The 17,812-nt window shown below is 37.5% G+C and overlaps 1 protein-coding gene and 1 long non-coding RNA gene across 2 annotated transcripts in view; one reads left to right on the top strand and one right to left on the bottom strand.

Annotated features, from left to right (window-relative positions):
• LOC140164774 (protein kinase C-like) overlaps positions 1-17,812 on the bottom strand; it is a 379,558-nt gene that overhangs the window by 346,580 nt on the left and 15,166 nt on the right. The window contains 1 exon segment of the mRNA XM_072188144.1: positions 791-873. Coding sequence (XP_072044245.1) covers positions 791-873 — 83 coding nt within the window.
• Positions 6,918-17,812, top strand: part of LOC140164776 (uncharacterized) — a 406,719-nt gene continuing 395,824 nt past the window's right edge. The window contains exon 1 of the long non-coding RNA XR_011860572.1: positions 6,918-6,928. This is a non-coding gene — a long non-coding RNA (uncharacterized lncRNA). The remainder of the gene's footprint in view (positions 6,929-17,812) is intronic.

Here is a 17,812-nt window from a genome sequence, read left to right as displayed (position 1 = left end):
CGTGAGGAGACGTGTTGATGACAATAGCATGGCATCGAGCATGGCGCTGAATTTTAAGTTAGCCAGATCTATACTTTGGAGTGAAACCACTAGTTGAGGATGGACATGATGCATTATCCTTTCAATTGTACAGACAGTCATTGACAATTGAACTGCTAGTAGACATAAAAGTATTATTACAGAGTGTTTCAAAACTAAGTTTCCACTCGCAAGCATAAAAATACCTTGCCTCCCTCATGTAGGAATAGATGCCGACTATTGTATTAGAAATGAAAAGAAATTCTGGGGAAAATGATTTTTGAAGATGACTTGTATTTGCATTGTGTTTGGTACCTCACATTGGGGCATGTGTCCAAAATAAACTAATTCCCAAGTTTTGATTGCACTAGCAAGTACAAATATGTTTCACAACGGCCCCTAGAATGGTATATATGGTATACAACGGTATGTGTGGTATACAACAATTGGGGATGCGGCTATCACTTTTTGAAGCTTTTTCATTCATTATAACCTCAAAATGGAATATATTTTAACCCTAAAATTCCACCGGTATTATGAGAAAAATACAAGCTTTCTTCTGATGCCAAAATCTCCATTTTGACAGGGAAAAGTGGGGAATAAGGCTTATTTTATAAAATAAGGATTATTTTGACAACTTTATGCTCATTTTGTGAGAGCAGGTCATGTATTCATTGAATAATGCACAGTGTTTTGTTTTTTATTATCCTCATTGTGTTTGCTTCACTTTCATTGTTTGTTTATTTGTTTGTTTGTTTGCTTGTTTACTTACGTCAGTATCGGCTCCCTGATCCATTCCTGGACACACAAAGGTGACATATTCATGGCAACGCTTATGCACCACAAAGGAGCACACTGAAAAACAAAGTGTGTAGATAAAATACATAGGTTATGTTAAGTTGTGAACAATAAGCATTTCAGGCTTACATGTACCGCGAGCTTATACTCACTACATTTACTGCTTTGAATCTTTGGCATTCTTTAATGGCTTTTTGTTGAACTTGTAAAATGTGTGACGTCATTTTGACATCACTTCAATTTTCAATGACGTCAATTTGACATCACACAAGTATGAAAGTTTAATCTTTCCAATTTATCTCAAAAGCAAGAAAGTGAGACCATGGAGCCAGTTGGTTCCCATGGTAACATCACCTGCTCCTGGTTCCCCAGGCTGGCGAGTACCAAGAGATGCTTTCTTTGTAATAATGTAATAGTGGAAATGTTTGCGCGATATTTTTTTGCGCTTTGCGGATTTTAAACTGTATCCAAGGTTGTTTTTAAATTTGCAGTTCTAAGTTTCTTTTCATTGATATTACACAAAAGCTACTTTTGTAGTAACAGCTTGGAATTAGCAAAATCTGTGAAAATAAATGTAACGCAAACATTTCCACTATTATAGTATACATCCTATTACAGACACATTTTGAAGATCTGTAGAGTTTGACATGGAAGAGGTATCTATTTTGCCTGGCATCCATTTTTGTCTTTCTTTTTTTTTAAAGCATTTTTATCTGGTTCTGTCTTGATGGTTCAAATGTCTTTTATGTCCTACAACAAAATCAATACCGTACTAACCATAAGTGTCACCTTCACGTACCGACGTAATTTTTAAAAATATAGCATGATCAATATCACTTGAATAAATATCCTAAAAATGCCTTCCACCTATACTAAATTACAAGACCTGAAGCTGGCTTTCCCTTTTGAAGGGAATTTTTTATTTTAGAGCATTTTATGGTTCCGCCTTGATGGTTCTGAATTTACACAAAATTGACAAGAGTGCATGTAACTGAGGTTATAATTAGAGACAGGGAGAAAAAGAATTTATCGCGTCTGATGTCACTGTCAATTACGATCTTTGATTGGTTAACACAGGTTAATCAGCGCGTAAAAGGAAGACCGATCTATCTGGTGCTGATCGGTGAAAAGGAATAGCAGCAAATGGCGAAAAAATTACGTGACTTTTACAAGGCAAAAAGCAGCTTTTCTAGGCATTGTGGACATGGTGCCTTCGGTAAAGAAAGTTTCCTACTATAAAGACCTAACTTTTGAGATGGTTTGCATGTTGAAAGGTGCAAAATTAACAATAAGGCGCCCGGTTATAAATCCGCGTTCAGCAAGTCATCATCAAGACACTTGTAAACAAACTGTGCTCGAATTTGATTGACAGATGACGTCAGACGCGATTAATTCTTTTTATCTGTGTCTTTAATTATAACTGGGCATATATGCTTATCTTCTAATTCTTCCAATCAAGACACTGATGTGGTATTTTTTTAAATCTTTTATACCCCATTCCCTTCCCACATATTTGAAACCTCAGTGTCAAAGACTGGAGGTTACTTTTTTCACACTGAATTTTCACAGAATTTTTCACAGTGACTGAGGTACGTACTGGGTATACTAAATGCTTATAAATATCCAATCAAAATATGGATATAAATGTGGTAATTTTAATCTTTTGATACCCCATTCCCCCATCACCCGTTGCCTTAATTAACCCCATTGAATTTACCAGATTGACTGTGGTACTAGGCATGCTTATCTTCAGATTCATCCAAACAAGATACTGATATATGTGGAAATTTTTGTCTTTTGATACCCCCTTCCTCTCCCAACCCCAGCCAGTTCAAAGATTATCCAGATTGCTGGCAATTTCAACAACCATTCCTATATCTTTATGCAGGAGCCAAATGTTAAAATCGGTGATGAATCCAATTTTTCAGTAGCGTATACGCGAACGCAAGTTAATGTAAGCAAGGATGTACGTGTTTTGTGTTAGCGAGTAAAATTTGTCGTGCCTGCAACTTGTGTGTTAATGTTGAAATCAGTTTGCAACTGCAGCTAAACATTGCCATTTTGTTTTATTGACATCATCAGAGAAATCAATGATCTTCTATGACTACATTCCTAATGAAATAATGAATTAGAAGATCTTTAGCTTGTTTTGTTGTTAAAAGGATTCAATCATGTTTCACCATTGTTCATCACCGTATAACAACTCACATCCAGCATACCTAGTTGAGTTGGGCTGCATTTTAGTTCCCAGTAACAACTTGATGATCTCAGGACTGATAGATAATTACATGTACCATGAGAAACATTAAAAACTAATAAGTCATATACACCACAAATGTAATAACCTCTTCTTTCAGCTAGAATAGAGAGATTTATTTGTTTGGGAATACACATCAACAACTCTCACTTTTTGAACCGAACATTTCAGAGAAACCATTCTCCGGCATCTGAGCGGTGTATTATGCTGTTGGTAGACTGATGTTTCTCTTGTGTTTCTAGATAGGGGCGGACCGAGATCTTATGATTCTCTTCTAGAAACACCAACCCAACCCAGTCAGTCTACCAACAACAAATACACAATGACGGAAAATGATTTTTCTGAAATATTCAGTTCAAAAAGTGTTGTTTTAAAACCAGTTTTAAAAACTATGTCTCTTCTATTTTCATCATAATTATTTTACAACAAAGAATTGGGATGAAACTTGAATTACATAAATGAACACATCCAGGCATACATTTAATCCTGCCCACATACAACATGAAAGACAGCAAATACACCCCAACCACAACCACCCAAACACCACCTGTACAATACACACACATACACTGACACCCCTACCCATAAGACAAAAATACATCCCCATAGGTTTTATACGGCTTCATCCAACTCGATAAATTTATACACGTATCACTATCAAGCTGAAAGTGAAAATCACTCAAAATTACAAAAGGGGCAAAAATGGTACTTGTTGCCTAGCAACAGGCCTGTCATCATGCATGGAAGCAGACTAGTAATTAATACATGAGCTCCACAGCAGCCTGGCTGCCACTTGAGGTTGATCAGCTAGATATTTTCAAGGAAGACTTCTCCAGCAATTTTCCTTCGTAAATTACATAAAAGCATGATGTATTAAGGAGTACGAATTTCACCATCTCGACTTCGTATTACATTATTTTTTAAACAAAATGTACTTATTTAGAGTACAGCTTGTTTTTATTCAAAAGACTTTTTTTTGTTTTTTTATATGACAACGCTAACAATGACAACTATGACGATAAAAGCAAAAAGTGGGAAAGAGAGACCTGGTTAAAAGAACAGAAATTAATAGAACCAGCCAGGGGCCTTTTAAAAATGGTCTGAAGAAAGACCTTATGCACTGTGGAGAGTGTATGTATGATGTGGACAAAATAGCGCATCATCAAACCAAAATGCCATATTTTAAATACAGATGTTCAAATGCATGCTCAGAGCTCGTGTGATAAGTTTCAAATGCCCACAACTCCATCTTCGAACAATTCAGCTTTAAAGGGGCGTGGTCCAATAATTTCATATTTTGTTTTCCTACCATTAAAACAATAAGTTTCCTAACTTTGAGTAATGTATTGCTCTAAGGGTTGTGGTTACCACAATTCACCATGTTTTTTGTTCACACCTGATCTATATTTTACTGGGGTATGATATATGACATTTCTTCTGATATCAAAATCTGAAGTTTTGATGAAGAAAAATGAGAGATGAGGCGGTCGATAGGGTCAGACCCCTTTAATATCATAGTAATTTTATTCAAAGCATACAAAAACTCATAATTCATGCCTGGGAGTGTGTCTTTAGAAAATATCTGTTTTTAGCTAAAAATCTGAAATTATTCAAACCATACATACTTTTGTACACAACAAGTGTAGAAAAATATCTGGAAGTTGAAAAAAAAAATCTGGAAACAGAGAAATATCTGGTCTCTCACATCCCTGAATTATATTTGCCTTGCAATTTTTTTAGAGATGATAAATATTCATCTGTAATATTAATATTACACTACACACTTTACAACTTTCACATCAAGGTACTTCAAAATTTTACAATAACAAACGAGCGATATAAATATTCATTTAATATTTAACAACTGATCATATTCCAAACCTGTGTTGAGTTTTTATGCACGGAGAATTTCTAATTGGAACTTGACAAGTAAAATCTTCACAAGGATTGTTTTTCACCACAGCTACTCCAACCGTATGAAAATTTTCTTTCTATTAATTCTACTGGGACTCTTAGATCTCCGGATCTTTTCTTTACCTTGAGAGTGACAATAAAAAGGAGCTAAAAACACAATTTTGTTCACTTTTTTCCTTCTCAATTTGATATCGCAATTACTTTAGGATTTATCTTCAACTTGCGTGTACCTGGCTTATTTTTACGTGCTTGTCATTCGATATGATCCCATCTCAATTAATCGTAAGAAATAATATTTCTAAGAAATAATCCACACCTTATCTACAACTGTATGAAATTTGATCTTAACATAAAATTAATACAAAGTCTTTCGCATATATCGAAGTGGAATCCTCCTATTCATGATTTTTACTGAATTTGGCAATTTTAGCGCCATTTCGTTTTGACTGATCTGATGTTAATTCATGCAGAAGTCTGGTGTGCACAACAATGCTTCTTCCCCTCAAACACACACACAATTTGTCAATTGGGGGAATTGAAGATTTGATCAGCTGAGGGGAAAATGATCGGTTGGGCAAATAGGAAACTCATTTTGAAGTTGGTAACAAATCTAAAAAATAAGCTTTAATATTTGAAATAAGACTGAATCAAACAGTAGTATTTTTACCACATGTAGCGAACATCCCGGAGCTTATAGCCTTAATGTACGATCTTTTAAATTTTTAGATTTTTCTTTTTTTCTTCCAAAATGATAAAATAGTTAATATGCAATCATTATGAAAGTTCCCAATACATTTGGATTCGAAAAACATTGGAAATTTGCACAGAAACAACATCATATAAACTTCACCTCTATCACTTGAAATATCTTGCACTTTTTGGATTCGGACGGAGAGTGCGGCCTCAGAGTTAGTATCCTACGCAGCCAGTTTGGTTACGCTCCCTCCACATGTGTGGAGAGAGCGTATCAAACTGGCTTCGTAGGAGACTACGATTTGCGATCGTTCCGACATATTATCATAATCTGAACAATTATGATAATATGTCGGACGCAAAAATTTGGTATTTTACACTATTTCCATCTATTATGAAAAGTGCTTTATCGTTACAATTTTTGTATTTTACACTATATTGGCCCATTATCGGGCTGAAATTTGGTAGAAAATGGGCTCCTTGCCCCTTTTCTTTTCCTTTGTCCTCCTGATTTTCTCTTTCATTTTTTTTTCAGAGGGGCACTTTTTTCTTTAATTTTTTGACCATATAGTAACTTTTTGGAAGGGAAGAGAATTTTCACCTAAGGCAAGCCCAAGGTTCGAAACCCTCGTCGATTGTATCTCCTGGCCGGCAGCGCAACGCCTTTAACCACTCGGCCATCTCGCCAGAAAATCATGCCAGAAAATCAGCTTATTTCATTTGATTTCACTTCAATGCTTTCAGCTATATCTCTACTGATTTTGTTTGGTGGAAAAAATAATCTCCAGAATTAATCTTTTTTTTCCTTCTATTTTTTCCCCATACCTGGGAATATTGATTGTTTTTTTTTTCTCCCTCAGTCTAAAATGGTCTTTCTCATCACTTTTGACTAGACATATCATGCATATACCTTGGCATTCCTCTTCCTCTTATTAATGTACATTAGCACCTAGAATTTTTTTCTACATTCTACATTATTAGAGTTGTAATATCACTTCACCATCAAAGGTATTAATAGCATTTTCTTATATGATGCGATCAAGCAAAATCAGTTGGACTCGGAAATATTGATTTTGAGATATAGCCATACAAAGGAATTATTTCCTTTTGTTTCCTGTTGTTTTGGAATCTCTTTAATTATGTTTGGAACTGGTTGTTCAATTTCAATGGGGTTTCCTGCCAAATCCAGATATGTAAAATGCTTTTTATTTACTATCCAATAAGAAACTGAAAATTTAATATTTCTGAGTTTCGATTGATTTTGCTTGATCGCATCACATATTGTCAAATATAACCAGCAAGAGCATAGCACTTTTTTCTGTCACTTCATTTACATTTGAAATAAAATTGATTACCAGTACACTTTCTTTCACAAGGAATTGAAAAAACATATGCATCTCCCCCCCCCCCCCTTGGCACCAAGGTTCACAAGTCAGGAATAAGTCCTCTAAATAAGGAGGCATAACATGGACACTAAATTTTCTTGATTCAATTTATCTTAAAGGAGGACTTCGTGATCCTAGCATCCTTTTTTTAATGACATTTTTCAGTAAATATCAACGAAAAAAGCATATTCCCAAAATTTCAGTTGATACTGATTTTGCGTTTGCGAGTTATGCATGATTATGTGTATTACACTGCTTCATAGGCCACTGTTGTAATTTCGTTCTGGTATTAGTGGTATACCGGAACGAAATTCAAATTTGACGATATTTTTGCCAAACAAATTAATCTGCAAGAAATTTTTGGTACATAAACATTATGTAGCCAGAGGTTTCCAGTGGTATAAAAATCTCAACTTTTTTTTGAGAAAAGTGGGGGATGAGGCTGTGGATCACGAAATGCCCTTTTAAGTTGAGAAATACAGATGGTGCTGCTTATGTTGTAGCTAATTTACAATTTCCTTTAGAATACAAAAAATTCCTACATGTATGTCATTTGGATGTGTAATACACATGTTATGCCCCAAAATGTATGGGTGTGCCATGGGGATGGGGGGGGCAGTGGTGGATGAAGATCTGATGGATCATTTGCCTGCAAAATTACAACAATGCTACATCATTTCTAACATCTTCATTTCATTTTCAATTTAAATATTTATAAAGAAAATTTAAACAAATTGGGATAATTAAATTTTGCTAAGATTTGTCATTAATTTTAATCATTGATAATCATTACATGTATTTTTGTTTTATCAGAAAATACAATTTTGGATTACCATTAGTTCAGAAAGTAAAGGCCTGTTTTCTTTTCAGATTTACCATATAAAGTGCAAAAAGAGCATGTTACTTGACAAATAGTTTTCCCGCTGACGAAGAAACCGTAAACCCGGCAACTGAAACAATTTGATCAAAATCTACCTGAATCAAATTATGTCTGGCACAAATTATTATAATCAACAGTTTAACAATGACCCAGATTCCCAGGCCTGAATTCCTATGTACATTGTCCTTTGCTTGGGCCATTTACTTCGTTTTATTATCACCACTTCGATAGATTCAATAAATACTCCGTAAATCTAGACCGTGATTTTTTATTGGCCGTGCTATTCTAAAATGAATTCAACCATGAAGACAAATTGATCATTAGACATTATTAAATGGTGTATGCACAAACTCTTTCTAGTGAGTAGTAATAACAATAAAATATTGGCTGTCGGTTGATGATGGGCAGCCGTCTCTGCATCGTTAATTAGTAATTTTCCACAGAGGGAAATCAATTCCCTATAATGCCGCTAGAAACATAAACAGGTATCTGGTAAGGTGTTAAAATCAATACGCTCATATCGAGGCTCGGTGTCCATTAGCTCGGCTGCAGATGTCTGAACTGAAAATGATCACCTATATATCAAACAAATTGTCTATTTGTATTTGTATTATTTGTGTGTATGGAGTCCTATCTCTAGTCTACCTGCTCATTTAAGGGCCTCCGGCTAACGAGGCCAATATTTATGTTGGTGACAGTTGTGTTCTGGTTGTTTATTTTATTAAATACAAAATGTTTGGAATACACGTAACTATTAAAAACTTGTCAAATGTGTTTTTTACGTAATTTTAGGTTTCTGATCAATAAGGCCTAAAAAACAATTGTTTGATTAGCGTAACATTAAAAACAATTAGGGAAGGTCAGTCAGCATTTTTTTTTCCACATTTAAAGCTGTAAATCGCATATATGATTAAGGCTTTGGAACTTTTTTTTTTTTTTTTTTAATTTTAATTTTTGTTTAAATTTCTTATTTTTTTTTTTTTTTTGCAAAAAAATAAGAAAAAAAGTCTAGGGTCGGGCTCAATTTTAGGGTCGGTTGGGTTATGCCAATCAAACAAATTTTTTAGGCCTATATGGAGAAATTTTTCCAATCAAAGTGAATGTCACCATACCATTTAATATTAGTCAAAGGTTTAAAGGGTCAATCTGAAATTGTTATCTATAAAAATTAGTTTTACTTAACTGCGCCACCAAATGGGCAATTCCATTTGATATCCATACACCCCTATGGAAGACATAACCTTAATCTTTCACACAGGAGTAAAAGAATGGGTGACACCATTTGAAGTCTACACCCCCTGTGTGGGAGATTAAGGTCACATCTTCCATAGGGGGTATATGGATTTCAACTGGAATAGCCCATTTGGTGGCGCAGTTAAGTAAAACTAATTTTTATAGATAAAAATCTCAGATTGACCCTTTAAACCCTTGACTAATATTAAATGGTACGGTGACATTTAAACAAATAAAAACAGTATTGTCTTATTGATGTTTGCCTAAATGGATGTCTAGTACAATACGAGGAGAATTCCCCTGCTAAAAAATCAAACCAGTTCCACCTTCCATACCAGACTGCTTAAATCAATGCAGTAGACAGTTAGGTTCGTTTTCCCCTGTTCAATACACGTTAATGCATTAATGTACTTGAGTAATATTGGGTATGTTCAGGATAACTGCAGATCTTCGGTTATATCTTGGTTTGAAGATGAAGACTGCTACCCGGGGACTGCTAGCCCATATGTTGTTTTCAGATGAAATTTGTCTGCTTGAAAATTCTTCTCTCAATCCTCAAAATTTATTTTAAAGTATCATTTTGCATGAAGAAAGTAGATCTGCAGTTAGACAAATTAGGCCCAAAAAATTGTTGTTTTGCCCTCAAGTGGGAAAGCTGGGTCAGTAGGTCTGTCTGTCTGGGGTTTTTTTTAAAGATTTTTGTTTTAAACCTACTGTTTTTCAAAATAAAAAAAAGTATAAATAAATAATACTTCTATGATTCTATCATGCGCCGCGGGACATCTGTCAATTTTGAGTGCTGGATAATTGTTAGATAATCAATTTAAGACTAGTCTTCCAATAAAACAATCATTTTAAAGTGGAAAACATTGAGATTTTGAATATGTAAAAAACTGTCATTAAAAAAATAATAATTGCAACCCTAATTTTTCAGGATTTACATGTAGGTTCAGTCGCTGAGGACAACACTTGTAACCATATTTATTTTGGCCTTAGCTCCACACTATTCTTAGAATTGGCAGAGTTGTACAAAGTCCATTTCATCTGAGTCCAAGCAGAGCCAAGTTCATTTGTATTCAAATCCGAACTGAGTCACAATCCGACCTAGATAGAAGTGGACTCCAAGTCGGAATCCAGACTCTGAACCACCGGCGTGCCCAGGATCTGTTTGGGGGTTCAGAGGGGCTTTCAGAGTTATGCGGGGGGCTCAGTGGCTAAAATCACCAAAAAACGGCTGATTTTACATGATTTTTAACAAAATGCGGGGGCACCCCCCCCATATCTTCCCACAATGCATTTCTTCCTGGTACTGATTTGCTATTCAGTGCAATGGTTCAATCAGGGTTCAATACACAGTGGGTTTGAAGGTGACAAAAAATATCTCTATTATGAGCTCATCCAGATCTTACAAAAGGTATCCACCCATGTTGGGGGGCCTTCTTAGTTTAAGTCTTGGTGCATGTTCAGCCACTTTGGTTTATTGACGACCCTCAATTATTCATGAGAACTTGGTTTAACAGAGGATGGTTTTCTTTCGGAAATTTTCCCAAAACTGGTATAATTTCGGATCTGTTTTTTGCCCAATTTAGTTGACATTTAAGTCTGGTAGTTTATTGGAGTCCAAGCCAAACATCCCCACCAAAACCAAAGTTGAAAATTCTCCCCCCCCCCTCTCCCCCCTGCCCATGTTGCACTGAATAGTAAATCAGCACAGGGATGAAATGCATTGTGGTCTCAGAATATAGCATTAAAAACCATTGGTAATGTTGGTATAAAAATATCAAGTTCAAGGTTATATCTGACCTCCATTTTTCTCCCAGATCATGTGAAGGGGAATAATATGTCATCATCCAAGTCACTTTGAACGAACTTAAAACCAAGGTATTGCATGTCAATACTGCCTGGAAGCAGCAGTCAAGTTCATGGACATAAATGACCTTTTCTTTATAATACACTTTATGCCTCAAAGGGGATCCATAAGTGAGTGGTTCATATTGAAATCCAGACTGTACCTAGCTGCTTGCCTTTCATCTTTAACATTCAGCAGCATGTAAAAAAGAATATGTTTAATGATTTGACCTTCAAGAAATAATAGTCTTATCCGCATTTTGAAAACATCCACGCCATGACCAAATGCTATAGGATCTATTTGGCCATATGCATACCCCTGTCAACACCTGAATACTTGTAAATGCCGACAACCGTGGAAGCGCACGCACACACACATCTGAGAAAACACATACAACAGAGGACACACCCATTTTTTTTTCTAATCCAACTGGGCCACACTTAGAGAAATCACCTACAATCCGGGGACTGTCCTATAGTACCGGGTAACTGCGGTCTCATGATTGTGCTTTTTAACATCCAATTTGGGCCAACCTGGTACGTTCTGGCAACCTGGGACATCCGCAGTTCCTGCGTGTCTGCTTTTGAAAAGGAGTTTCTCATGTATGTGTCTCCGGTTGAGGGGGTGGTTACAAACACCACCCACCAGTCAACACTACACACACACCTAAAACACAGGCACCCCCTGTAATCTAAAGTGACCGAAAATTCAAGATCGTGTGTATCAAGAAAGCATCCATGTAGTGGGTAAAGATTGTCAGCCGTGTTGGCAAGATAGATACATGTACCACCTTCATTACACCCACGCTACAATTATGCAGCAAAGTCCCTGAATTGTTGTTTAATGGTTTATGGAATGATGTGGGGCCGTAGTGTCAGCGACAACCTGTAAAGTGTGCTGAGGCTTGTGAATTAACGTCTAGGCGTTGTGCCTGTGCGTAGCGCACTATAAATCACTACGCTTTTTTTTAGACTTTTAGAGATTTTGAAGCTCCATTACCTTGACAAAAGTGGTCTCATACACAATTTTTTAACCACTATCAGAGCATTATTTTATCATTTATCATTTATCACTTATTTACATACAGTGTATAAATACATGTATGTACATTTAGGTGGCGAATTTCCTTTTTCTAAAGCGGCAAATTCTGTGTTCTCCTGTGATAAAATTTTTTTGACTTTCCATTTTCTTTCAAGGCAATGAAACAGGTAAAAAACTACATCAGTCATATGAATCAACAACTAATGTCTCCATCATGATCAAAATCTTCGCAAAATTTTCCTTGTCAAACTTTTTTCTTAATTTTTGGTTGTATTTTAGTTATTTTTATTTTTTAGTTGTAAAAATGTTGTTTTCTGAGAATTTCTGTGGTCTACCCTTTTTCTGTGAATATTTTCTGATTTCCATGATACAGAAAACTGACCACTTAATAAACACCTGAATTTACCAGTAAAAGCAGGAAATGCCAGCAAAAAATGAAAGTGGTCATATTAAGGGCACACTAGAGTTTATCTAATATGGTTCACTGAATTATCAAAATGTCAAATAGTAATTCTATTCACAAACAAATTATTTTATTCACTTGCCTGTCCATAGTATACACACCTGACAGGCTTTTCAATGTATCGTCGTTGGGCAGGAAAAAAAACCACTTTGTGCTTGTAGCCACTGAACATGTTTAAAACAAAACTGCCAACAGGTTACATGTGAGGTTTTGTTTTAGACATGTTCCGGGGCCAATAACACATACGAGGTTTTTCCTGCGCAACGACAGTATGTGATATTCATATTGTGATTGTCATTATTTTATACAGAATCAGCCCCTGAATGCGTCAAAATTGCTATGGAGAACAAAAACAAATTGTGACAATATTGTGGCTGTGATATAACTAAAGGGAAGTGCAATTTGAATGTCCTTATTTTATTGCTGATTTTACAGTCAAAATTGTCATGTACAGATTTAAGATACTGTACAGATTCACATTACTTTCAATCAGGGTTGATTTTTTATTGATTTTTTTCAGGAAAAAAATCAGATTTCTTTTTTATATAAAATCAATTTTTTTTCATTCCAAGAACGGTTGGTTATTCCCCATGTTTAAGTCAAAAGAGACCAGTATATCAGGTAAAACATGTTTTTACAATTACATGTGAAAATTTCGAAGAAAATTTTGGCAAAATCATGGGGAAAAGCCTGTTGATTCTGCACCTTGGAAGATAAAGTTTTAGCAATACATTGTAGAAAAAATGACATCATAGAGGTATTATTTAATTTTATCCAAAAGTTGTAGAAGCATTAGGAATGAAGTCATACAATTAAGAAATTAAGTTACCGTATTTAGTCAAATAGTCGCCCCCCCCTCAAATAAACGCCCCCACCACTTTTTTTCAACCAACATGTTTCAAAAATTCCGATATTTCCATGCTATCTTGTGTAGTAAGCTTACCAAGTTGCTCACATGGTCAATAATAGCAGCAATAAATGGCTAAAATCTGCATCCGAAACCCGGAAGTGAACCAAAAGTCAGTGTCAAAAGGTCATAGTTCGTCATTTTAGCATGACTTTTAAGCTTACCTAATGATTTTAACGGGAATTGTCGTGCTAAAAATGACCTCTAATAAACGCCCTTTGGGAAAATGTAACGGCCCGGGCGTTTATTTGACTAAATACGTAAGTAAAAAAATGAAAAAGTTGATTTAAATCAGTGATTTCTTTGAAAAAATCATCAAGCAGCCCTGCTTTTAATTTAAGGACTATATTGTGGCTGTTATTTACTGAAAGGAAGATGAAATGTTATTAATTAAATTTTAGTTGTCAAAATGGGCCAAAATTGTTGTTGAAAAAACAAACAAATTGTGCATGACAATATTGTGGCTGTGATGACTGAAGGGAGGTTCAGTTTGAATATTTCTTTTATTGTTGACTTTACATGGGTTTAAAAATTATGTACAAGATTCAAGATTCTGACTGTCACAATTTATTTTCAATTAGGACAGTTGTGGCTGTGGTTTACAGAAGGAAAATGAAATTTAAATCTCTTTATTTTATTATTTACTTTTAAGTTGTTTTAAAAGTTGTCATTGAAAAACTATAAATATTTTGTATTTAAGATTGTGCCTGTTCCATGTTCTTTCCACTTACAGTTAAAGTGTAAATTACATGGGCCATAATTATCATGAAAAAATATACAAGATTCAAGATTATGCCAGGCATTGGATACCTCCAATCCACCAAGGCTCAAAGCGTATCGCCTCAAATAAATACCCCCCAAAATTACTAAGTCTGTCCAAATTACCACAATTGAACCAAGAACACCCACAATTTCCTTCAAAATCCTCCCAGCATCCACCCAATTTTGGGTGGCACCCTAAAATTTCCACTTTTTCCAAAATAATTTCCCAAAATAATTGCTTTCTGCCTGTGCCCCACATTTCTGTCAATTATAAAATGACATAATTGAATTGCGGGTGTCATATATATTTAAAACTGAAACAAAATAAATTTACTTACTAGAGCAAAATGTATATTTTAATACATGTACTACATTGAACATGACAATAATATTTGCTTTCAATTGAATGCATGATTGCAATAACGGCTTAATAGATGCTTCAAGTTCAACTATTTAAATGAAATGAATGACCTAAAAAAACAAATGACCTGAAGCGAAACCAAGAATTAATTTTCTTAGAATTCTGTAACAATTTTTTACTACCTTAGACAAAGATTACAAAACATAGTTCAACATGGTTAACATAAAATCCTTTCAGCTTTGGATTTACCTTAACTTGAATAGCAAAATACTACACATTCCACAATGTAAAAATACTTTTAGCACATCAAAAATGCCATGCAAAAAGTTTCAATAAAAAATCATAAGGCTAAACAAAAAAATAGTTATGTCTCAAAGCCCATGGCAGTTTCAAAAACGAATGTGGAATGCGTTTTTTTTTAAGATTTTTTATTTTTTAGAAAGATTTTTTTAAACTTAATTTTTCTCTTCCAAATATGTCTCAGAATTTCATGATTTTACAGCAAAAAAACTATAAAAAAAGGAAATAAAAAATGAATTTGCCATTTCAGCTGACACGCACAGCTATAAAAACTGTAGGCCTACATGTGTAATATGAGCCAGGTTTTTACGAGCTCTGCGGTGAAAATTCTCATCGTGCGGTAGAAATTTCGGTCCGTGATGGAGTTGGAAAAAAAACTTTGTCACATCGCGCTGCGATATGGCAGCTGTGCATGCTTGTGATTGGCTGCTGGAAAATCAAGGTCAGTAGAATGACCTTAAAAGGAGATGCAGACTAGTCCCAAACAAAAATGTTTGGTAGACTCATAACCGGTGCGATCTTACCTTTCCGATGTTGATTAAGATACTTCTTGCATCGATCCCGAGATGCGGAAAAAACCAATAGTCATTTTGTCCCACATAAATGAATAAATAACAAAAAAACCCCGATCCCCCGAGTGGACTCACCCATTCGGTGACGTCACACACGATAATCACCCTTATCCGACTTGGGCAGCCCCTACTCGCCAAACTTGTAGGGGCGGCGGGTCGGGATAATCAACATCGGAAAGGTAAGATCGCGACGGTTATGAGTCTACCAAACATTTTTGTTTGGGACTAGACTCAGTACACCGGTCGATCTTACCGCTTCCGATGTTGATTAAGATACTTCTTGCATCAACATCTGAAAGATCGATCTAGCAAGTAACCGACGGATGGAGGTACAAGATTGGCCAGCATCTGATAAGGATCGGGAGAGTGGGTAGCATGGTAATCGCGAGGTCAAACTATTTCCCCCCTCACGGCCGGAAACAGAAAGACTACGTGAACAGACAAAAACCCTGAACTGAAAATTCAGTGGTTAAGAATAGAAACACTGGTTCTTACCATGTTGGAATTCTGATTGTCCGCAAAACACCTGATACCCAACCACCATATTATCTCCGCAGAATAGCCCTGGAGAACTTATCGCCTGGTCGTTGGTTTACGCTTTTGTAGTAAACCGTGGAAAAGGACGACGGGTTCTTCCAAGACACAGCCTGACAAATCTCTTCTATGGGGACCCCCCTATGGTAGGCCCACGAAGATGAGATAGATCTGGTTGAGTGGGCCTTGGGGCGGCGTCTTTTGCCGCCCCGAGTCCACTGGGAACACCTGGACCAGCCACCGTGCCAGAGTCTGTTTAGCGGCTGGACCGTGCGGTTCTGCGTGAGTGATAAATAAGCGGTCATGAGCCCCTCTTAAGGTTTGTGTTCGGCCAAGGTAGTGCTGTAGCGCCCTCACCGGGCACCACAACCTGTCTTCGGCTATTGACGAACCCTGCCCAATATTGGGGAGGAAGAGGGGCGAGTGTCGGAATGTACTTCGCTCATTTTTTGCAAGGAAATCCGGGCGAAGAAACAGCGTCGCTCCGTTGTTAGTTAATTCGGAGGCTGACTTCGAGACTGCGTGCAACTCTGAGCAGCGCCGGCCCGGAGCCAACGCCAGAAGAAAGGCCGCCTTAAGAGTGACGTATTTAAGGGTCGCTTTTGACAGGGGCTCAAAAGGGGGACCCTTAATATACTCCAAGACTGTGTTGAGGTCCCATGGAGGGACCACCTTCCTTTCCGGCGGGCGCTCGTTGAACATACCGTCGAGAAGAAGACTTAGGGACCCATCTGAATTGATAGTCGACCGCCTTCAAATCCCGATGAATCGAGAGAATGGCTGACTTATAGTTGGCTATCGTTGCCTGCTGAAGTCCTGACCTGAACTTTTCTGTCAGAAAATCTGCCACTAGAGGCACAGGGGCTCTAGTGGGAGATGTATTTCTCTCATCGCACCATGCGTAATAGGGAGCCAAACGCTGACTATACGTGCGGAGGGTAGACTCTCGCTCACCCCGGCGATGAGAGAAGCAGCTTCTGATGAAAAGCCTCCTCCGCCGCCGCTCCTGATAAGGGCCATGCAGCTAACTGCAGGTGCTCTAGTGGTAGACTTGGTACCTCTCCTCCGGCATCCGGAGTAGATTTGGTAACTGGGGGTACTCGCGGCTGAGCCGCTAGTAGATCCACCATCGGTCGAAACCACAGGTGTTTCGCCAGAACGGTGCTATCAGAATGACGTTGCAATCCTCCTCCCGATCTTGGTCACCACCCTTGCGAGCAGTGAGATCGGGGAAAGCGTAAGCAGTCATTCCTCCCCAGTCTCACGGACAGAGCGCCCACGGCGAATGCCTGTGGGTCTCGCGACCCTTGAGCAATACACCGGCAGCTGATGATTTCGATGAGATGCGAACAAATCTATCGAGGGGTGGTACATCACCTCGAAGATCGTCTGGGCGACCTGCGGAGCAAGGGACCATTCTGTAGGTCCCGACACCTTTCCTCGTGACAGATCGTCCGCGAGGATGTTGGTGACTCCCGCTATGTGCATCGCTCTCAACGTAATCTGCCTGGCCTTGCACCACCCTATCAGGCGAAAAGTGCGTGCAGGCATAACCGTGGTGACCTGGTGCCCCCTTGTCTGTTGAGGTAGGCCACCACGGTTGTGTTGTCTGTTTGGACAACGATATGAGATCCCACGATCACCTTCTCGAAATGCTGGAGAGTTCTCTCCACTGCCCAAAGTTCGAGAAGGTTGATATGGAACTCCGTCTCCGCGGCCGACCATAGGCCCGAGACTGAGTCCCGTGGATGTGGCCCCCCAGCCCAGCTTTTGACGCTGTCGGTCGTCACTACGTGACGCTTTACCGCTGGTGCAGGAAACCTGACACCTTGAGTCAAATTGGGC

Source organism: Amphiura filiformis, chromosome 11, assembly GCF_039555335.1.
Source record: "Amphiura filiformis chromosome 11, Afil_fr2py, whole genome shotgun sequence".
In the NCBI taxonomy this organism is placed as follows: Eukaryota; Metazoa; Echinodermata; class Ophiuroidea; order Amphilepidida; family Amphiuridae; genus Amphiura; species Amphiura filiformis.
The sequence above is the reverse complement of the archived record's forward strand: the minus strand, read 5'-3'. Positions and strand labels throughout refer to the sequence as shown.